Raw genomic sequence first — 24,577 nt, forward strand, 5'->3', positions numbered from 1 at the left:
AGATTGGATATTTGACTGGTTCATAGATTTCTAATTAAACCAAACAGTTCAGTCTGGTTTTTCTATCCATACAAATTTACACAATCAATAAATCACATCATGCAACTTATATACAAAAACTATTAAAAACTCACTACAGATAAATGTTCAGTTCGTATGGAACATTTTTTTAGCATAAAAAGTTTTACAAATGTATCCAATTTACACTCTACACGTATATTTAAAGTTTGAAGTTGTTAGACACCTTTAACTTTGTCTACTTGTGATTACTTCATTTCAAGAGTTCAATTCAAATTAACTAAAGTTGCATCACATGCCTGGTCAACCCATCTTCTACTATTACTCTTATTATTTCGTTACATGAAATTTCTTGACTGGTTCCATCTTGAGTAAAGGATGCACTTACTAATCCATTTTCTAGAAAGCATGTTCTAACATAGTGAATTTGAATATTTGTAGGCACACACTATATTTAATTCACCATTCAAACTGCGTAGTGATAGATTAATTTCTGTGCAAAACAGTGAGCAACAATGAACTGCCATTAAATATTTAAGCAGGTGCAAAATCAAACCTCTTGCATAATTGTGTTTAGGCTCTTAAAAAGCCTCACCTGGTTCTGGAATCAAGACATGGCAAGATTTTGTGTACCAAACTCAACCACACCAATAACAACTACAGATTTTTCATTATGGACAACTGGATATTTGAACATGGTCACCTTTACTTGGAAAGTTGAAAACAACAAAAGGAAAGAATATTGATAAGAAATTATCCGATTCATAATCTGAAAGTAAAGAATATTCATTAAACAAATTAAACTAACCTCAGCAACTTTTTTTGTGGCTGTGTTTACATGAGAAAGCTCACTGTAACATTAATTAAAAAGAAGCAAAATAGACAATTGACTTATATTGGCAGCCCAACACAGAAGAAGATGCTTTATCAGATGTAAGCTTCAAAAGAATGTGAACCAAAAAGGCATTATTCATGAATGTGGGGGGGGGGGGGGGGGGGGGGGGCATCAAGCCTTGGGCTTCCCCCATTTGAGTCTCTCCAATTCTTCTTCAGCCTCTTTTAACTGGTGTTGTAGAGTTGATACTCTACGCTCTAACCGTTCTACTTGGTCTCTACTAGATAAAGGTTGATATGGTGACGTAAACTGTCTTGAAAAAGCTTTCAGAGATTCAACCCCAGTAACCTATCAATTTCCACTGGCTAATCAAAGGCTCATAGAAACAAGCATGAAACAATAACTGATGAAAGAAAAGCAACTACTCACATGGTTTCAAAGTTTTATACAAATAACCACAAGGTTTTTTTACCATCACCACGACACAAAAAAGGAAATTTTGAAATTATACATATGTATGGATCTGCTCTGAATATCAAGAATGCAACAACTTACCTCTTCTGGGAGCAATGGCAGCTTGGTAATGTGAAAGTCATCATACAACATGTAAAACTGATCCAGATACTTCTGTTGCATTTTCATTCTTGCTTTAAGTAACTTAGATTCGACATCTACAAGGATGAACAGATCAGCAGACAATATTTATAAGATAAGGTAAAGTTATATATAAAAAAAAAAAATTAATATATCAAGGACATGACAAGCATGTTACCTTCATCATCAAAGATTACTTGATTAATGATGATATTGTGTGTGTCAATCTCAAACTTCGTAAGTTCCTGAACTAATCTCTCTGTTTCATAAAGTGAAAGGAATTCAGGAATGCAAACACAGACAAAGGTTGTCATGTCCTGTGAATAAAGAAAACACAAATTAGTTTTTGGAAGGAGATTGGTACCTGGGCTTGGGTAACTAATACAATAGAAATATAAAATCCAGCACAAAAATATACAGGCATAATTCAAAGACAATAACTAATACATCTTAATTGATCACACTGAATTATTAAACAAAGGGAACAAAAACCATACAACAAAAGAGTAGGACCAATCTAATCATTTACCCACAATATATCAAGTTAAAAAAACTACTACCTTAACTCTTAAGCATAAATATTGCAATTAGAAACAAAGAGAAAGTGTGTTAGTGAAGATTTAAAAATAAAATAAATTGTGGGACACGATAGACAGCGAACATGGGTGCATGTCAGAATAACTGAAGGAAAGTAAGCCCATTCTTTTTATCAAAATTATAGGGAGACATCCCTTTTATGCAGTGAAGGGGCCTCACTCTCTTAGCTATTCATCAAATAAAAAGAAAATAACATTTGATTTGTTTGTACCAAAAGGACTGTATCCAAACTCTAGAGGAAGAATGCTTTCAATCAATCTTATTATTTTACACCCCTCTCAGATATATTGTCTTAATTTTTCAATGATTAATGCTATCTAACAACTGAAAAGAACAGTTTTAGTTAAAACAATAAAAACAACATTTCTTAAGAAATATCCTATCCAAGTCATTCAGGTTTTAGGTCAATTATACTATCAATGTGTGCCAGTTCAATCTTCTTCTAAGAATTAGATCCTTAACTTCACAGTTTCTAAGGATTACAAGGTCAATTTATTTCATGAATAGACAAAACGCAGTTCAAGTTTACCAAACAAATAAATAAAAACTACAGTTTATTGATCTGCAAGAATATAAGCCACAGTTTAGTGAAGGAAAAACAAGAAATTATCATTTTCAAAACAATATGAAACCAAAGTTAAATGTAATTCTTACCGGATCTTTGAATTGCTTATTAACTTGTTCGATTACATCCTTCATGCTTTCCATCTTCCCAAGAATTGCATCATCACCAAAATCATCACCCATGCCAAACATGCGAGTCATCTGCGATGAAAGTTCAAAAAAGAGTACAATTACACAATAGATGATGAAGCAAATATCTCATGAATCACCAAAGAAGTTTGCCCCAAGTTAGGTAATAGAACAGTTAAATCACGAGAATGCAAAATTTATCCAGAAGGAGCAAAACAATTGATTTTTCACACAGAAAGTGTTTGCACTATAAAATGCAGACATTAGTAATGACAGCTACAAGAGAAAGATAGTCTTTTTCCATTTCCAATATTGAATGTGACGAGAGATAATAATAATAATACAAAAAGTAATTCAGAAGGAATCAAACGATGCTCATTTAATTGAATATGCAGAATTCATCTATGATACAGAGACTGATCAGCAGTTTTCTGACAACACAAAAGAGGTCTCCTGTGATTCAATTCTAAAATGATGGACAGCAGATATGCACACATTGCATCTTCAATTGTAGTGCAGAGAAAGACAATCTAGTTAGTTAGAGTGGGATCCCCACACTTAAGGGACCAAAATACATCCTTTTTGAATGGAAAGTGATACAACCCATTCCAATAACAGTAAAAATTACAGAAAACAACAATGGAGTCAGAGAAATTCCAATGTATATTACTGATATTCTTCTCAACAGTACAAGCGATTAATACAACCAACAGTAAATCCTACAGTTCAAGCTACTAATACAATGAAATCTGGATGAAACAATTAAGGCAGAAAGTTGCAGTGAAACAGAGACAGAAATGAGAACTTAGAGCAATTGGAGAGGCTCTACACTCTCCCAAACCCAATCTCCAGCCAAGACTCCAGATGTCCCCATCCCCCTCCACACCTTTCCTATTTAACCACCCTTAACTCACTTCTCATGCCACCCATTCTGCTAGAGTTTGTTACATTGGTTGCAACTGATTTGATGAGTCAGCAAAATTGCAACTGATTAAATGAATCAACAACCCTTAAAGCTAGGATTGTATCAGAATGAAACATCTGGGAGTAAAAGAATTAAATCAAGGAGTGGAAAGCTATGACGGGAAGTTGAAACTGAAACAGTAAGATCTCCAAATGAAATGAGGATCTGTTTTGATACTTGGATCTACTGGCCAGAGAGCATTTTACTTAAAAGCGAAAAAAATCTGATAGAGGATCAAGATATTGGTATTAAATAAGTCTTATATAAGTTAATTAAAGACGCGCTGTGTTGCATTGTCCTAGATCCACCATGAGGAAAGATCATAGGTTAAAATTTAAAATAGAATAAAATAAAATCTGATGGGGTATTTTTATTTATTTTTTAATCTGAATATAACAGTCTAAATACTGAAACTGAACCAAAAACTAGTAAAGAAAATATCATGTGATGCAAGAAGTATGAGTCTTAAGTTCATACCTGATTAAACAAACCGCCAAATTTACTTTTCAATGACATCATTTTAGCAAGACCCTTTTCTAAAACCGATGGGAATTGTAATAGTCTGAGTGTATGGCCAGTAGGAGCAGTATCAAATACAATAACAGAATAATCCATTGTCTGCACCAGTCTGTAAAATTGTTATAGATCAAAACAAAATGAAGATAAAAGAGAAATTAAGTTGAAAAGTGACATTTTGAACAAAATCCAGAAATGGGAGCACCACGTACTTGGTTAACAGATTTCTAGATGAATCACACATAGCTCAGAATGTTTTGCAAATTACCGAATACTTGAATGAAAAACAATATCCACATAGATGAATGTCAATAAAAGTTATGCTAAAAATTTATATTTTTGAGATTACCATACACTGATTCATTTGCAAATAACCTTTACTTAGATATAAGCAGTTTTAAGAACAATAAGATTCTTAATTTTCTTTTATAAAATCAATAGTTGCCCTTTGAAGTAACATGTTTGATTTGAACTGTTAGACCCATCATCAAGTATTAAGGTAGCATATGTGTAATGGGAACAGTTCCCTCTCATGAACCTTATATACTAGATTATCAATAGTGCCGCTATCGCGTGCAATCCCACTATAGATGCATGTAGTGGTAGCCAGCCATTATTTCTGCTATGCAACTCTACGAGTTGCAGTAGCGACTGCAATCGCAACCCAAGTCACAGCTTCCCGTGACACTATGGTGAAGGATGGGAAAATCCCATATTTGCCTATGTAACTGGTGTCCCGACATTCATATTAAGAGGGTATAATTGACTTTTAACCCCCTTTTTAAGTTCGAACTCTATCTCAACTCTTTCTAGACTAGAATCGTGGCCTATCTCGACTCACTCTCCGCTTCTACCTCTCTCCACTCAAATCGTCTCATTTTCCAGAACACTGATCAACTTCCAGCGGTTTTCTAGCTACTCACTCTGCCCTTCGAATTTATTTTGTCTCGACCCACTTTCTCCTTTGTTCTGCGAGTATTTTCTCTTTGACTCAATTGGTATTTTCTCCTTGTTCACCGCTATTGCAGCTATTTTCTCCTTGAATTTTGTTAATATAGTTCCTTTCAATGATTTTTTGTTGCTTGCTCTATGCTCCTTGAATCCTTGTTTGGATGAAGTTACAATAGAATTAATTATGAACGAATGTCTTTAATTTTGGATGATTTATTACTTTTGAGCATTTATTAATATATATTTAGTATAATTTACCATAGCATTTATGCGGGGTTCATTGTTGCGGCTATACCAATACCCGCTATATCACTATAGTGTTTTTGGGGTTGGCTGTTATGCTACCCGCGATTGATAACTATGCCTAAAGAATACTCTTGTTTTAATTTTTACTAATGCAATTGAGAACTAAGCATTTGTTATGCAGGATTTTAGAAGGTTTTCTCATAAACCTATGGTAGGAATCTTTTTAAGTACACTATTTTATGTGAGATATCAATTAGGATTCCCAGAATTCTAGTTTCCCACAGACTACTTTAAAACTTAGGTGAAAAAAAAAAAATGCTCTAACAAGATTTTAGGTCACAGTATTCTTACTTCAACATCTCAGCAAAGCTCATAGCCTCATCAATTCCAGGAATTGCACCAGCTAGCTCTGAGAACAAACTATCCATCCCATCAGAACCACCCATGTCCTCATGTTCAACGGTAGGATCCACCTCCTACAAATGATCATAACACAGAATGAAACAAAACAATTAAAAAAAAAAAAGTAAACCAATTCCTTGATAATGGGGTTCTCATATTCTTCACAGAACAACAAATTATTTAGGTTTGGGCCATAAAGCATGATAATTGACAACATGGGCATGCTCAGATTCATAAAAAAATAAAATAATAATAATAATAATAAATTAAATGTAAATCAAGGAAATGAAAGGGTACCATAGCATAGAGATTGGAGAAGCCATTGACCAAAGTAGGGGTCTTGGTGAAGCGTTGTTGAAAAGCATCGCTGAGATTGTGTGCAGGGTCGGTGGAGATTATGAGAACAGAGTTGCGTACAGTGGCGAGAAGGATTGAGAGAATGGAACTGCAAGTGGTTTTGCCAACACCACCTTTGCCACCAACGAAAACCCACTTCAGAGACTCTTGTTCTAGAATGTTCTTCACCGTTCCCTCAGGTTGATCTGCCATTGCCACACCCTTCTCTCTCTCTCTCTCTCTCTCTCTCTCTCTCTGCTTTTGATGAATCAATATATATATATACTATGAACAAAGCAAACACAACTTCAGATAGAGAGAAGAACGATGGTGTTTTTCTTTTTTTCGTTTTATGGGGATTTTTGCGTTTGTCTTTGGATTTCAACACAAACAAAACAAACTTTCCATATTTTAGAGTTCAAATAGAAATCGAAATCTTGATGTCACACGGATAAGGAAAAGTATTTCTTTCAAATAAGTATTTCTTTTAAACGAGATAATTTTTTGCCATTTTTAAATGAAATTATGTTGTTTAAACGAGAACATCGATGAAAGTGTCACTTGCAAATTTTTTATCGAAATATTACGTGAATAGTATTTTTATCGGACTGCCACGCGATGTAATATGTTACGTTCGCGAATAATTTTGTGACATATAACTTATTTTGGCAAGAAAAAGCTGACCGAACGTAATTTGCTATTAGTGGGAGCGAATTTGGTACGTAATGTGGCCACATGTTACAAAATCATTGGCGAATATAATTCGTTACTAGTCTAACGAATTACATCGTGTATTAGTCTGGTAAAAAATAATGTTCGTGTGACATTTAGGTAAAAAATTTACCAAACAGTGACACTTTAGTCACTGTTCTGTTTACATGTGTTTTTGTATTTTTTTTCTTCTTTACCTTTTTTTCTAATTTTATAAAAAAAAAAAAATACCAAAAACACTTTTCTCTAAAACAATATAGTTTTTAATAAAACAATTCAATGTTCTATCATTTAAAATGAAAAATACTTACGTTATTTTAGTGTGCTTTTACATTCTTTCTCATTCATTTTCTTTTTTTGTTAATTTTATAAAAAAGAAAAAAAAATCAAAACGACGTATTTTCATTAACAATAACACAAAATTGTGTCATTAAAAATGACAAACACTTCACTCTTATTTATATTTTAAGTTTATTTATTTTCGAATCACATAATTTTTTTATAAAAAAAAAAATTGACAAATTCGTCTTAACCATTTTATATTTAAATCCTCGATCACGTTTTAAAAAAACATTTATTTATCAAAATCGAATAGAAAAAATAAGTGTTCATTTTTTAAATATTATTGTTAAAATTTAAAGAAAATTTTTTAACTGAGGATGATGGACAGTAATGATGGGCTACAAGTTTTGTTTGAAGTTTGCGTTATGATGTTATCTCATCATTTAATCAGTATAATAGTTTCAATAAGTATTATACTTAATATTTGTTATTAATTTGGATGTATTTGATGATTATTATTTGGATTTATTATTTCTCCCATAATAAGATAAAATTATCTTCTGCAACTTTAAAACAACCATGTAATTTTGGATTTACAGAAGATAATTTTATAAATTATCTCAGAAACAAGAAACCCTTATTATTTATCTGAAATTGATCATTAATTAACAATTATAACTTAATAAATTAGGATCACAAAAGATACATAAATCAAGACTTAAAACTTAGTGAAAAATTTATTATTTTTATACCAATACAAATTGATATACATGTTTTTAAATTTATCAAATAATGTGATAATTATTTTTAAATAATAATAGTTTGATTGTAATAGAAGTTTAAATTTTACATTTCATGGATACCAATTGCATTAATTAAAAGTTGATATTTAAATTCTAAAGTTGAAAGTTCGATTTTTAGAAAAAAAAAATTTAGGAAATTTTTTTACCTTCACATCTGGTTGAAATTGCAAAAATAATATATATATATATATATATATGTATATATATATATATATATATATATATATAAATATTTCTAAAAGAAAATAAATTTAAATTTTTTTATACACTAATAACACTCAAGTTTAAACTTCTAATTTCATATAAATTATCTAGATCTCTCATCATTAGATTATATTTAGTGGCTTAAATTATTAAGAGATGTAATTGTCTCCTGTTGCGGTAAATATATTAAAAAAATTATATGGCTTTTAAATTCATAAATGCTATCCTTATAAAAATTGTGGAAAATAGCATTTTGGATTATTTTTTCTGAATGCACAAAACTGTGATTTGTGTGATCTTTTGCAATGCCTTTCCCGATATTTACAAATCTCACATTTATTCAGTAATATTTTAAGGCTTATCAAATTTATTAAATTATATATATATATATATATATATATATATGTATATTTATATGTATATATTTGGTAGGTAATATATACATTTTTTTGCTTCTGTCAAAATTGAACTTTAAAGTTTTGCTGTTGTCTTTGTTAACTTACTTTTGATTAAAAATAAAAATAAGAGTAAACACCCTTTTTAGTCCATGGCAATATCTACGAAGTCTTTTTCAGTCCCTGGCAATAAAAAAGGACCAAATTGGTCCATGAAAGTACAAGAAAAGGGCCACTCTACATATTTGGGAGTTGACATAAGAACTAACATGGCTCTTTTTTTGTAATTTCAGGGACCAATTTGGTCCTTTTTTATTGCCAGGGATTAAAAAAGACTTCGTAAATATTGACATGGACTAAAAATGATGTTTACTCTAATAATAAAACTGCCTTTTGAATTTGTTTGGGCCTTAATTCTTGCTTGTTTAGCTCCACGTGTGCTTCATTTTCAAAGACACGAGGAACGACGATTGATTGCATTGGGCTTTTGTTAAAGGGGTTTTTTTTTTTTTTTTTTTTTATAAACAGTTAAAGCTTTGATATATAACTACATGGTTTTAATATTTTTTTGAGTTATTGGAGATAATTTATTGTTTGTGACTTTAAAATAATATTATTTTAAGGTTGTTAAAAAAATTTTATTATTCTAATTTATTATGGGGGTTATATTAATTTTTTTCTTTTAATTCTAATACGATGTTTTTTTTGGAGTAATTGAAGATAACTCTATCTCAAATGATTAGAAAAAAATTAAACCTTAATTACATTGATTAAAGTAATTTCATAACAAAATTATATATATATATATGTATATATATATATATATATATATAGGAGAAGGTTATACTTACAACCTATTTTTCTTTACAACCTCTTACAACCAATATCTTAACCGTTGATTTCCGTCAATCTACGGTTAAGATTTTTGTAAATAAAATTTATTAAATAATTATTAATTCACAATAAATCTTAACCGTTGATTGACGGAAATCAACGGTTAAGATATTAGTTGTAAGAGATTGTAAAGGAAAATAGGTTGTAAGTACAACCTCTCCCATATATATATTAGTTCACTAAAAACATATGAGTAAGTAAAATAAGTTGTACTTAGTTAATAATGTCAACATCTTGAAGTCATATAATTAAGACCATCATACCAAGTTTCTTTGAGGACAACTTATAGCCCATTGTACTATACCTTAACAAATGGCAGTTTTGAAAATGGATTCTCTTATGTATTAGTTAATAATCATGTGATATGAAAGTATTTTAATTATTGATGAGCAAATCAATAGTGATATGATCATTGTCATTGATTTACCCATGAATTATTAGGATAGGATTCACTCATCACATGATATAATCATATTAATTAACACATAAAACAATTCACTGTCAAGATTTTAAAACATCAAGTTTCTATACCTTTTTTTCATTTTTTTTCCATCCTCAACCTTTTCCTCTCTACTCTTAAACGTACTTTAAATAACTCGCGTTTGAGACATCAAATTGAGTTTTGAGACATCAAATTGAGTTTATTAACAAGATAAAAACATAAACACATAGACATAAGAATGTAAAGTAATTTTGCAAGTCATGTATTCAAAGATTATCAAAAAGGATCAAAAAATTTAATTGTGAATGAAAAATACTAGACCTAGGCAATACCCAAAACCCATGTATATCCTCTATCATAACACAAAATCTCTCGTTGTTGTTTCCTTGTTATCCAAAAGAGAATCATAGCTATTATAACCGTTCCTTGTCAATGAAATCTTTGGAAGCTTGTTCTTAACTTATCGCATCAACCCTATTTATTAATGTTGTCAACATTAGGCCATCATCTGTAACTGTAATTCTAATTATGGTTATACATCCAAACCTTAGTAACAGAAATCTATCAAGAACATTTTGCAACTTCAACCGACAAATTCCACAAACAAAATCACAACATTAATTAATGAAACTACTAAAATATTCATGATGTTATTATAGGGAAACACAAAACTCTCATTCATTAAAAACATCTACCGCAATGTTAAGAATAACCTAACTCCAAGAAAAAACTGGATTTCTTACTATTACTTCTACACATACACACACACACATACAAAAAAAAAAAACTTTGTAAGAATGATTGCAATCTAAACTTTTATATATATAACTGATTTGTTGAGAAGAAATATAAAAGAATCTAGAAAGGCAGAAAATAAAACTGTAATGAGAAGAAAAAAGTTTATTCCTGTTCAAGCAAAGAAGATACATATATCATATGTATGCATGGTACAAGAAAAAAACGCAGAACTACCTTATAATATAAATATATGCAACTTTCTAGGTATGATGTGGAGGTGTAATCTTGATAACGAGACCAGGGAAGACATCATCAGGGTCATGGATATGAGGGTTATTCTCAACTATAAAAGGGTCATCACACTTGTCACTGATTGTGTGAAGTGTCTCTCCTTCTCCCACCACATAGATTTCGTCACATGGCCGCGACAAGAGTTGGTTCTCTTTGAAGTTCGCATGATTTGGAAGAATAGAACTGTGCCTGAATATGCTTAACATTACAAGGGTCACAAGAACAAAAGCACAGTACCATGAAGCTGCATCAGCTATGGCTTTTGAACTTAAGATTGGTCCCTTTCTGGGGTTGAAAGCCATCACTTACAGTTATAGAGAGAGGGAGAGAGAGATATGGAAGAGAATAGCTTGGAATTTATGAATAAATAAGGGGAAAGAAAAAATGGGCCACGATGAGTGTGTGAGGGTCAGTTTAGGCGGTTATTTAGAAGAAAGAAAAGGGGCAAGATGGTGTTACGTGAAACAATTACCTTCTTTTTTGGGGCCAAACTACCCTTCTTTGTCTTTTTTTGTTTTTAGAATTTTCTTTTCTTAATTGTTTTTGGTCTTTTGAGTCATTCGAAACTCAAGAGTTTTTAGAGTTTTGAAAGTCAGTGGAATTATCATTATTAGTGTCGCCAACTTTGCACATGAAACGGGGGAATATAAGGGGGCATCTTGAAATGGCTATCTGAAGGGTCATGCAATTATGTGATACCATGTACACTATTCATATATATGTTAAACATTTACGTTTGGTGATATATTTAACGAACGATAGAACATTAATTAGATGTTCGATATTGTATAAATTTGGTATAGCTTTGAAACAATGATATGAAAAAAGTTGTATATAATTTACAATGCAGAGGATGCAAAGTTTAGTCAGACATAAACTTTCATTTATTAGCAGATGAAATGAGTAGTAACTGGGTAGAACGACTAGGGGTCACTGACTGATGAATCATATAAGTTGGTAAATAGATTTATTAGCTATGATACACCTCTTGAAAATTCAATAAAGTAAGACTTTGGATTGGTTGTATGTTGGTAAGTGGATTAATAATTGCTCAAAGCGCGTTCAAGCATGCTTAATGAAGGGTATTAAGACTTGGGTTGTAAATGGTGGAATGTTGACAAAGCTTTTATGTGGTCACAATTTGAGTGCTTGGAATATGCCTCAGCCACCCGAATAAGTAAGAGACTTTGGCTGAAAAAATTGAGTTATATATATCTGCAGTAACATGGACCGTTTAAAGTTAATTGGACAAAATATGCTATATGATTAACATTTTAGGCAAAACTTAGTGATAAATCTGTTTACTGTTGAGAGTGAATCCTTCTCAGCCATACTTTCTTTACTTTGAAAATAACCTCACAAAAGCAAATCTATAACATTACAGTACACTCAAATCTATTGACCCAAAAGAATTTATACAGATAACGTAACTGTAGAGTGTTTTCAAAACAAATAATTATGAAAATAAGAAACTAGATTTTAAATCAATTCCACAATAATAAAAAAATTTAATACTCGTAATTATTGGTAGAGGCATTGCAGAATATCACAAAAATGACGCTTTGTGCATTAGGAAAAAACACCCCATCTCTTATTTTCCACAATCTATTTAAGGATAGTAATTGAGAATATAAAAGCTACACAAGATTCTTTCTTGATATATTCATCAAAGCAGGAGACAATAACATATCCTAGTAAGATTGAACTAACAGCAACATAACGAGAAAATTGGAATTGGAATTTTTCATTGAATATGTGCATTGTAATATACAAATCTGTTTCAGAGAAAAATAAATTCGAATCTAGATGACTTGCATAATATCAGATGAGGCAGACATTAATATCTGTCTCATTTGTAATTAAGAGGCAGATGCATAATATCAGTTGCATCAAGTAGGCAGTTGCAGGAAAAAGGAGACATTTCTCAAGAGCATGCCCCCTTTGGCTCATTCAACCATTTCCACACAGTCAGCAAACCAGTCCCGTCTCCCGTGAACAAAAGCCCACCTGGACCTTTCTCCAAAGACCGAACTTCTTTTCTTGCAAATAATCGACCCATTTCTGAAAATCTGTAAATGTACACATGGTCAGGGGCTGCTCAACTCCGAAATATTCCAAAGTCAGTTGCAGAACAAAATGAAAGCATGTTTTTGGCTCACTTACGATGGCAATTCATACAGGCCAACTGAATTGTCTCTGCACGAGCAGAACAGTATATGCTTGTCTTCTGGAACAGTCATCCCACAAAGTGCAAGAACACCCTATAATAAAAATAAAAAATATTTATTGGGTGAATCAACTAAGTCCTTCATGAACATTGCAAAAATATCAGCTTGACTTCTACAAATGCAAATTCAACCAAATGATATTAGACATAAAATAAAAAAATTATTTATGTACAGATGTTATAGAGGTTATGCAACTTACATTTTCCTCAGTGTGTGTATATGTCACTTTCAGAGTCCCCTCCTCAGTGGCACCCCAGACCTTAATTGTGCAGTCATAGGAACTTGATAACAAATAATTGTTCCAACATATAAGGGATGTGACTACGTCAGTATGCTCATTGAGTGTCATTTTGCACTCTAATGTATTCAGGTCCCAAACCTGAAGAAAAAAGGTAACATAATTCTTTCAGACAAGTTCCTCGGTAGAAACAATCAACAAGCAATTGTGTGGATAACAAAGGAAAACAGCAGCACCTAAGATTTATAAAGACAAAACATATATAAAATATCTACCAAGAAACACACAAAAAAAAGAAAGAAAGAAAGAAAGAATAGACAGTCCTCACTGACAGACTATAGACATACCTTTATGCTATGGTCCATGGACCCTGAGTACAGCCTCTCACAACCAACAGTCAGACAAACCACAGCTTTAGTGTGGCCTCTGAGGGATGCAATCAGTTCAACAGGGGACCTAGTTTCAGAGCTGCCTCTCCATGCAGAAATTACACCATCCTACAATTTAAATCATCACATGATACATAAATTGATATATGACATAAAAGAACAGTCAAAAAGAAAGAGAGAAGTCTGACCAAAAAACAAATCTATCCAGTTACTATTTACAGAAAGAAAGAAAAAGTCTGAATCGTATTAAATAATAACAATAAGCCACTGTATGGGAAGTTACCTCTGCTCCAGCAAAAAGTGTATCATTGCCAACAGTCATGGCAAGGACTTGACCCTTAGGTCCATCTAGAGTAAACTCTGAAGCAGTCTGAATATTCCACGCCTTCACCATAAGCACAGCCACACAATCAGCTTACATGCAATGCTCCCATGTATAAGACATGATTACACAATGAAACTGCTTGAGAACTGAAGTTAGAGCTTGCCTTGACAGAGTTTCGCAAACCAACAAAGACCCATGGGCCCTCACTGATCAAAGAAGTGACTTGAGAACCAAGATTTATCACGTTAACACATTGACCAGAATGACAGTCCCAAATCCGAACTGTCCCATCAGTGCTTCCAGAAAATAATTTGTCCGATCCAGCTGGCAGAGCAATACCAGTCACAACCTGAAGGGAAAAAATTTAGTTTATGTAAAAGGAAGCCAAAGAATTTGTAGCATTACATGAGAAACTGTGAGAATAATTTTAAAGAACACACAGCCCAACAGTAGGTTCAGTTGGTAGTTCCCAAATTAAACAACATATAGTTAAATTATAAATCTCTATGATTCTAATTACTAAATAGTAATTATAGTCAAAAATTAATTCAGCCATCAAGTTTAATCTAGTTGTTTGTTGTACAAATCAGGATATACATGCATTATGTTGTATTGAACACTAAAAGGTGGTATTAGAACAAAGTACCTTCTTGTGTTCTTGAAGCCTGGCTAACGTGGAAAACCCATCACCATCACCACGAAACCATGAATCGAAGCGATTCATAGTCATAGAGGGTCTCTGAGTCTGAGGAGGGGTTTTGTTACGCTTCAGAACCATTTTTCCCCTGTCCTCCATCACCGCTATTTCTAACATACACTGTCCTTGAACTATACACACGGATCTTCTCGTTTGTCTTCTGAGAAGACTCAGCGAAACTTGTTCATCTCCTCTCTTTTGAACCAATGTTTTTCCACTGATTCTTTCAGTCATGCTAGCTACTTTCATATCCATATTACTCTAAAAACACACACACAAACATTTAATCTTGTTCAGCAGCCATGTTAATCGCGAATCCCTTAAACCCCGAACTTATCGTATCGCTAATCCTTCGGAAAACCCTAATAAATAAATGAAAAGGAACCCTAAAACGGAAACCCCAAACTTCAGAGCGTAAAACCCTAAAATAGATAGTCGCAGATGATCCATCATAAAAAAGAGGTATTGGCGTGCGAAGAAGAAGCAAACCTTAGTGATGAATGAATAATCCGAACTCTGTGATTAATGGGAATCGAACAGAGAACAGAGAACAAAGAAAGGATTCAGAACTGTGGCGGTGAGGGTCAAGTGCTTATTATTTACATTTTATAGAGACGCAAACACGCTTTCTGTTTCTGTCTTTTATCTAATCTTAATTCAAGATAAGATAGATAACTAATCTAACGCTTTCTGTGGCGTTATTGACTGATATGAGGGAGTGATAGTTAAATTTAAAAATATATAAAACCACATATATGAGAAGATTATCTTGTTATTAAATTTAAAAGTCAGGTATCAGAGTCAATCTTGATTTGATTTAATCTGCGAAGCTATCCTAATCCCAACACTTTTATTATGGCAACGTTCTTGTGGCAGAAGTATCGAGTTGCATCCTTGGACTTGAAATTGATTTTCGCTTGGCTTGAAGGTAACTCATTAGTTGCCAACATCTTGAGAGAGAAGGATATAATTCTCATCACCCAGCCTCTAAGTTGATTTAGCGCATTAGGAGCATGATGTGGTGGGACTATATGATTAAAATCTCCCATACATTTGGAGGGAAATGAGATTGTTGATTGGATGACTTCTTTTCTTTACTCTTTTGATTTGTCTTTTGTATGAGTTTGATCATCCTTACACAGGGTGCCGTGTCAGGGTTTTTTCGAGATTATGTAGGTGTGGCTTGGCCTAGGATGATTTCCAAGTTGTTTTTGTTTTTTGATTTTTCCTTTTCTGATTATTATCCAAAAAAAAACTTTTATTATTATGAAAAAAGTAATATTAAAATTAATTTGAATTCAAAAGTTAAGAGAATTATATTGTTATTCACATAGATTAGAAATAATTTCTTACTTAGATTAAACTAAATCTTTTATAACTAAAATATAAATTGAATCAATTTTATCTTTATATTTATACACAACTTGAATAGTGTAGATGTGACTCTAAAGCAAAAAAAAAATGCATAAAAAAAAGCCAAGAAAAGAGTTTTGAAAATAAAGTTGAAATTTTTACCCAAAAAAAATACAATTTTCAAAAGCCACCCGATCAGGGCCCGAGACTGGGCTCCTCCCGCTACTTGGAAGCTTATGATTTTATGTTCTATTTCACTCTCCAATGGTTCGTTTCACTCTTTCCTCACGGTACTGCTTCCTTATCGAAGAAAAAAAATGAATATAAACTTCTACAACTTAGACATTCTTTGAATATTTGTCGAGTCTCCTATAGATCAAACAAAATAATTGAAGTTAAACCAGATAGAAGAATAAGAGTCTCGTTTATATATATATATATATATATATATATATATATAAAGCTCTTCTTAAGAGCTTTTGGCTTTTAACTTTTTTCTTCGTTAAAAAAAAAATCTTTTTATTGTAAGAGCTTTTTTAAAAACTTATTTGACTTAGGGCCCATAGTTTCTAGAGAAGAAAAAAAAAAACAAACAAACTCCACAATTAATTAAAGGGAAACCCAAGGCTCTGCTAGGGTTTTGCGGCAGTCTCCATGGAGGCGAACTAGGGAAGCATAAAAGGCAGAGAAGGAGTGAAAATCGACAAAGATGGTGGTCAACAAATGTGGCTGGAAAGTATCTGATCGTAGCGGAAAAGAGGCCATATGTGAAGGTGGTGCAACATAACCAATGGGATGAAATTATTCCTGATGAAGAGGATCGTGTTTCTATTATTGGAAAACCATTGGTGGCAAAGCATGAGTTGGAGCCCGACATCTAGATCTGCAGAAACGACAACAGAGTTGCCAACTTCAAACTGTCAAACGTGTTTAAGCAAAAAGCTTAGCGACAATGGCAACATACACTAATCGTGAAGCTGTTGGAAAAACATGTGTCTTATGACTTTATGAAACGATGGCTGGAACGCATGTGGGCGGAGGAAGGAAGAATTTTGGTAACAGATGTAGCGAATAACTTCTTTCTTGTACGATTTGAAAGAGGACATGGCAAAAGCTAGGCACGGTGGACCATGGAACATCCTAGACCATTATTTAAGCATTCAAGACAGGGTCCCAAATTTCCAGCCTACAAAAGCTGCGGTGGATAAGGTAGTCGCTTGGATCAGGTTGCCGGAATTCACCTCAAAATATGTCAAGACGTAATTGGTTGAATATATAGGAAACATCATTGGGAGATTCATAAAAGTTGATCTAGTTGCTATGAATATAGCCCGGGGGGAATTTGCAAGTCTCTGTGTTGATTAAACCTAACAGAGCCTTTGCAATTGAAATATAAAATAGAAGGTACAAGGATGAGGATTGAGTACGAAGGCTTACTGCCTATTTTTCTTTCTTAAAGATGCAATAGGCACAAGACGCATCTCTACGCTTAGGTGGTGTCTACGGGAGCCAGTAAGCGGGTGTCCTCGCTTTAGGCAACAACACCTTAGGATCAATAGGAGACTAACAATGGTGAATGGATAGAGGTTCAGCATCGAAATAAAGGTAACGAAAAATCATAGGGGCATGAGAAGAATGTGCAAAGCAATCCCTCAGCTTCTGGGACCAGTGCAAGCAAAGTAGATGGGATAGTAGTATTGGGTGATAAGCAGTCGGTGGAAATTCATCAGATTGAGGAAGCTACCCATGTAGCTGCGGATGAAACACTAGAGGATGCAACTGTCACAGAGTACAAAGCTTTTACAGCTTTGGGGACCCCAATTGGCTCTTTGCTAGTCCCCTCTAAATTAATGGATTAGAGTGCAGCCTAAACAGATGGTGATCGTGGTGGAAACATGATTAAAGAACCAAGTTAAATGGTGGGGACAACCCCAAGACTAGTTGGCCGTCCAAGGAAAACAGAAAAAATTAATCCAAAGAACAATTTGGATGCAAACAAACAAAAATTGTCTCTCCGTTTGAGTAACAAATTGCTACAGCGCACGTCAAGCCTGCTACTCCTCTGTCTCAATGATGTGCTCATTCCTTGTATGGAACGTGAGAGGGGATGCCAAGAAGGAGCTTGGTAGGCACCTGAAGTTTTTAGTAGTCAAATACTCGATTCGGCCATTAGTTCTTGTAGAGACTCGCACCTCTGGGTTAAATTGCAAGCGGTTATTGAAGAAATTTGAGTTTGAAAAATATGCCTTAAAAGAGGCTCAAGGATTTGTGGGTGGTATTTGGTGGCTTTGCTCGTCTTCACATGTGTCTGTCGATGTGGTAAGACAATATACCAATTTCTCCATTCTCAATTCTGCATCCCAGGTATGCAAAAGTTTAATTTTACTTCAGTTTATGCTAGTCCAAATGAGCATCTTCGTCAGTCCCTTTGGGAAGATTTAAAGCAATGGAAAACGGTTGAGCCCTAGTTAATGGCGGGAGACTTTAATGAGATTGCAAGTGTTATGGAGAAAAAAAGGAGGTAGTCCATTGAACCCTTCTAAGTGTGACAAATGTACTTGTAATCGACGCTGGAATTCATTTCTGTTTTCAAAGATCAATTTTCTAAACAAATGAGTTTTTTCAAATAAATCTTTGTGGTGACTCTATTGTTTTAAACTTTTTTAATTTCTTCAGAATTTGGTCATGTCACAATAAGATTTGCTCAATCAAATCAGATAAGTGAATTCAAAGGATATCTTCTTGCTTTTTTCTGAAAATATATAACCACGACTTAGGTAAGTTACAATGCAATCCACTGAGCAAATAGCAAAAATTATTACAAGTAAGACTTGACGTTATTAAAATATATAATATCTACTTGCCTTTATTCAGAATATATTTGTAAGAGTGAAACAAATACACATCTGAATTATTTACTTTTTCACAATAATTGTAAATTGTCTTGTGAGTATAATCACGATCTCACATTGCATGAACTCCAAATCCTGGAATTGTTATCTATTGAAAAGAAGGGATGAGGTAGAGTATCGACGACCTCTCAATAGCTAATTAAGATATCTGCGTCAAAGAGACTCGCAAGTTGGGAAGAAGTGCTTGCCTCATCTCCCGCGAGAAATACTATAAAGTACTTGTCATCTTGAGAATAGGGGTGCTCAAACTTAGCGCAATACTTAGCCATGACTGGAACCCAACATGCCTAGGCCCAAATGGACGAGATCTGAGATGGAGTTGCTCCAAGCCAGCCACGTAGGATTTTGCCTGACCTTTGCTCCCATCAGTCTCTCTCTCCCATGATCTGCACCCAACTTATGCGATATCATCCCCGGCCCACTCACATGCATAACCACTCTGTGAACGCACTACTCTCACACAACCATCACGTTGCCCCCGATTAGGGGTGTTAACGGGCCGAGCCGAGCTGAGCTTTGGTCATAAAAGGCTAAGCCTGCGTTTAAATGTGTCAACCTGACCTAGCATGTTACCTGTTACGAATATAATTATCGGCATTGACCTGTCTTATTTACAAAAAATAAAAGTCTAGTTTGACCTATTTGCCTGTTTAAAAAGAAATAAGACAACAAAAATTTATCCAAACAGAATATACAATCAACACCACTAGTAATTCCATAAATATTCATAAATTCAATGTATATCTAAACAACATAATATAGAACAAAATTATTTAAAAAATCTGTTTAACCAAAAAAATGGGGTGAAATGGATTGAGGAGAGAGAAAGGACTATTACAAGTAGTATAAACAATATAAAATAAAAATAAAAATTAATATACTAGGTCGGCCTGAGAGGCTCTAAGGCCGAGCTTTTGAATCGGAGCCTCAGACCTTTTTATTAAACTAGCTTTTATATAAGTCCAAGCCTGGTTCCAATAACCAATTTCAGACATGTAGGTTCCGGCCTTCACGAGCCGAGCCAAAGGCCCCTGGTTTGTTTACCACCCCTACCCCCGATATATCTTAGGGATCACACACAGATCAACTCATTCACCCCTCTTCCCCTAAAATTTGCATTTGCCTGAGAACACTATTCTCTCGTTGCAGGATTCAAAAAATATTATTTATATTTGCATACTTAATGGAGTTCCCGAAAAAAAAATTTAAAGAAATTTTTAAATACATTTAAAAAATAAAAGAATATAAACAAAAAGAGAAAAGAAAATTATTCATATTTATCAAGCTTTATTATTTCACTTATATCTCATTTTTTGTAAATGCTATTTCAAGATAAAGTAAAGTATTTTTTGGACACTTAACAAATATCACTGGCCCCAATTAAATCCCTTAAAAATAAAAGGTTGACTTGTGATTCATTTGTAATTCAAAATAGATTCATGTTAAATTTTTTGAGGGACTAACGTGAGTCTTCTTTGGATTTCAGAGAAATCACAATTTTGACTAATTGTTTCTATTTTAAATTTCAAAGAAATCACAAGTTAAATCCTTTTTTTCTAAAGGATTAAAATAGACTCCATAACTTTTGTTAAGAACCAAAAAAATACTTTATTCTTTAAGCTATTTCAAATGAAATTTTTTTGTGTTTGTGCTTGCACACGTAGAAAACCATGTAGGTCCACCTTTACCTCACTGTGCAAGTGACCTCGTGCTCACTCGTAGTACATAGAGTTCTGATCACTTTCCTATCAACTCTTGTTCCATACAGAACATGCGGAACACTATTGACGAGATTTCCTCATTTCAATCTATATTTGTTTTTTAATTTGTGAAATTGATTTCATTCACAAATTCAGTAAGCATGTTAATCAAGCAGATCAGCAAGGTTACCCCATAGAATAAATGGTGTATACTTGTATGCTGCATTGGACCAAGGCATATATAGTCATTATGTATTTGAAAATGACACAGGATATAATTAACAATGACAAAGGATATAATTAGCAGGTATACTTTATTATATATTAGGGATTACTATTTCTATCTCCTATACACACAAAAGTTTCTGGGACTAATATTTTCTTTTTTTCTTTTTTTTTTCACATGATTTCACACACTTTTATATATGTGTACGATATAAAATTATCTCATACAACATGAGAAATATCATTTTCATATAATTATAGGGGTAAGATATTGTAACAACAATTAGAGTTACTACCAATGTTATTACTAGGGGTGTTAACAGGCCGAACTGAGTCGAGCTTTGGTCTTAAGAAGTTAAGCCTATGTTTAAATGTGTCAGCTTGACCAAGCCTGTTACCTGTTATAAATGTAATTATTGGCCTGTGACCTGACTCATTTACAAAAAATAAAGCCTGGTTTAGCCTATTTTAAAAAAACAAGACACCAATTTTTTTTTAAACGGAATATACAATCAACAGGACTAGTAATTACATAAATATTCATAAATTCATTGTATATCCAAAACAGTATAATATAGAACAAAATCATTCAAAAAATCTGTTTAACCAATAAAATGGGGCAAAATGGATTGAGAAGAAAGAGAGGGCTATTACAAGCAGTATAAAAAAGATAAAATAAAAATTAATATACTAGGACATCATGAGAGGCTCTTATAAGCCCGAGCTTTTCAATTAGAGCATGTTGCCTTTTTATTAAACGAGCTTTTATACAAGTTCAAGCCTGGTTCTAACAAATAATTTTAGACATGTAAGCTCAGGCCTTCACGAGCCGAGGCAAAGGCCCCTGATTCGTTTAGCACCCCTAGTTACTACCAATCAATTTACCGTTAGATCGAATATGTTGATCGAACGGTTATATTTATTTTCATCTTTGTATGGTTATGATTCCTGATATTTAATGTTTTCACATTAAATATGAGAAATCATAATCAATATAAAGGTGAAAATAAATATAAAGTATTAAATATGAGGAATCATAACTATACAAAGATAAAAATAAATATAATCATTAGATCAACATAATCGATCTAACGGCGAAATTAATTAATAATAATATTGATAATAACACTAATTAATTGTTAGAATATTGCTTCCCATAATTATATCCAGAGAGCCATATAAATTTTTGTAAAAGTTTGCAGATAACTTTTTAGTTGAGGAATCTGTTTTTTTTAATAGAAAAACCACCTTAATCATTGTGATTTTATTTATCGAGCCAACTAATAAAGATAGTAGTAATAAGTTCGGTTCCAAGAAGATAAAGACACCAGAGCTTAAAGAGAAAAAGTCAAATAACGCCGCACTTGGCAATTAATTACTAGCAAGTTGGTGATCCATTCATGAAAGCGACATCAATGTAGACGGTCAAGGGTGTGGTTGCTGCAATGTATATTTTTTACTATTGACAAGTTAATTAGAATGGATTTGGACATGCAGACTAACGTTTGGGATTTAAATATTGTTTATTATTTGTGTCAATATGTTTGGTACTTTTAATGCAAAATATTGTATCAAAATCGAAGACCATGCATAGTTTTGTTGTTCAACTGCAAGAATAATATTTTTATACTCTTACAGTTTAGAAAAATCTAGTTGGATATGTATTGATAAATATATCTTTATAATTTAATATGACAATATTATTTTAATGATATTTACATACTTATATATATTAATAGTCGCACATTTGAATAGTATCAACAAATCCTGAATAATTTTTTTGCCTACCTCTAACTAGCCTTTTATTTTTTTATTTTTTTTTTCCCGGTAAACTCTAACTAGCCTTTTATAGTAGCTAGTGACTTAGCTGCCTTTCAATTATTTTGTTTATAAAGACACGTATAAACAAATAGATTTATTAATCTCATGTTACATGAGATAGTACTCTCATGTGAGTGACACAAATATATAGGATCCACAATTTAAAATAAAAAAAAAAAGAAAAGAAAAAATTTACACGAAATTCTATGAGTGTATAGCATAAGATAAATTTTTTATGCAACATGAGACTATCATTTCCCGTAAACATAATATGATTTCGCTGGTAAGTAAAAACATAAAAGATAAACATAATATTATTCTATGGAAAATAATTTTCTTCTGCCATAGAAAAAAAGCTATCTTATTAGTAGAAACAAAATTATAAGTGAGACTCACAGGTAAGAGGAGAGAGAAAAATAGAAATGAGACTCACACTTCTTTTGTGTGTGTAAAAAATTTACTTATCTTATGCAACATTATAGATGCTATAATTTACTTATCTTTTGTGTCGTTTTTAAAGTAAATCATAAAGTTTCTATAATTCCTTTTTATCAAAAAAAAAAAAAAGTTTCTATAATTTTCTCACGCCGTTAGTTAGAAGTAATTATCGAGATAGATGACTCAACAAGTAATACCAAAAGAGGAAAATATAGTAAAAACTTTTTTTAATAATATATATATATATATATATAGACTTATCGTTTCTCAAGTTGCTTGAGATAATTTTATTTCTGACTACTAAATCATAACCGTACAAAGATTGATCAATGGTAATGAAGGAAGAGAGAGAAAAAGGGAATCATAACCATTCAAAGGTGAATTAATTAATATAAGAAAATAAATAAATAAAATGATGTATTTTTGGGGTAGCCGGAGATAAACTTATCTCAAGTTATCGGAGAAATATTTTTCCCATTTTTAGTAAAAATATATTATTTATAAGTGTGAAACACATACGTATATGAATTATACACTTTTTCACAATAATTTTTAAATTTTATCCTTTTCAATTTTATGTTAAAAACCTAACATGATTCTGAAAACAAAATTTTATAATAGTAATTATTTTTTATTGTGATATATATAGAATTCAATAACAATGAATATTACGTGATTTTATTTTTCATTTAGAAGTACTTAATAATATAAAGTCAGCAGCTAGCCTTAGTCAAAAAATAAAAATTGGGTGGTGTATTTTCAGTCAATCACAGGCTTTGTGTTACAATATAAGCTAAAAAGATCTTACTTATGAAACTTATATATATATATGGGCATAATATACTTATCACAAAAAATATTTATCACATTTACAACCAATCTAAAAATCGTTGATTTCTGTCAATTTAATAGTTATAATTTAGTAAGAATTAATAATTAATTAATAAGTATAACTCAATAATTTCCAATAAAATATAACTGTTAGATTGATGAAAATCAACGGTGATTAAGTTGGTTGTAAGGATGGTAAAGATGAAGCCAAACTTCAATGCCATGTTCAGAAATAAAATTGTAAATAATGTTTGATCCTAAGGATCAAAGCTGGTTGATGTGGGATATGAGCATTAACAATGTTTATGAAGGAGACAGTTAATTGCAAGTAATGGTAGATCACTATGTGCCAACAATGACAAGTAAGGATTAGGGTTTCCGAAATCATACGGATAAGGTTGAACCCTTTATTTATAAATTGGTTTTACCTTAAGGTGGATAAGGCCCATTTTGCTTATTTTGACAAAGGGGAAAAGGAGTTCATGACATGGGTATAGAACAGTAATTA

At 32.5% G+C, this 24,577-nt stretch overlaps 3 protein-coding genes across 3 annotated transcripts; all 3 read right to left on the minus strand.

Annotated features, from left to right (window-relative positions):
* Positions 1 to 740: 740 nt before the first annotated feature.
* On the minus strand, positions 741 to 6,517 carry LOC133293120 (ATPase GET3A-like). Its single transcript, XM_061491660.1, has 7 exons — positions 6,114 to 6,517; positions 5,766 to 5,890; positions 4,179 to 4,329; positions 2,699 to 2,809; positions 1,626 to 1,764; positions 1,409 to 1,524; positions 741 to 1,201 (listed from the first exon to the last, which is right to left on the minus strand). The coding sequence occupies exons 1-7, from the start codon at positions 6,363 to 6,365 to the stop codon at positions 1,025 to 1,027; spliced, it is 1,071 nt and encodes a 356-aa protein (XP_061347644.1). The 5' UTR covers positions 6,366 to 6,517; the 3' UTR covers positions 741 to 1,024.
* A 4,364-nt stretch (positions 6,518 to 10,881) lies between these two features.
* On the minus strand, positions 10,882 to 11,227 carry LOC133293556 (uncharacterized). Its single transcript, XM_061492149.1, has one exon. It carries the CDS (start codon positions 11,212 to 11,214, stop codon positions 10,882 to 10,884), a length of 333 nt encoding a protein of 110 aa, XP_061348133.1. The 5' UTR covers positions 11,215 to 11,227.
* Positions 11,228 to 12,673: 1,446 nt separating this feature from the next.
* On the minus strand, positions 12,674 to 15,384 carry LOC133293284 (zinc finger CCCH domain-containing protein 48-like). Its single transcript, XM_061491828.1, has 7 exons — positions 14,739 to 15,384; positions 14,256 to 14,441; positions 14,051 to 14,152; positions 13,726 to 13,875; positions 13,340 to 13,519; positions 13,076 to 13,173; positions 12,674 to 12,981 (listed from the first exon to the last, which is right to left on the minus strand). Exons 1-7 carry the CDS (start codon positions 15,042 to 15,044, stop codon positions 12,837 to 12,839), a joined length of 1,167 nt encoding a protein of 388 aa, XP_061347812.1. The 5' UTR covers positions 15,045 to 15,384; the 3' UTR covers positions 12,674 to 12,836.
* Between the last annotated feature and the right edge of the window lie 9,193 nt (positions 15,385 to 24,577).

The sequence above is a fragment of the Gastrolobium bilobum genome, unplaced genomic scaffold (genome assembly GCF_033153095.1).
Source record: "Gastrolobium bilobum isolate Gb01-03AN ecotype WA unplaced genomic scaffold, APGP_CSIRO_Gbil_v1 utg909, whole genome shotgun sequence".
Lineage (NCBI taxonomy): Eukaryota > Viridiplantae > Streptophyta > Magnoliopsida > Fabales > Fabaceae > Gastrolobium > Gastrolobium bilobum.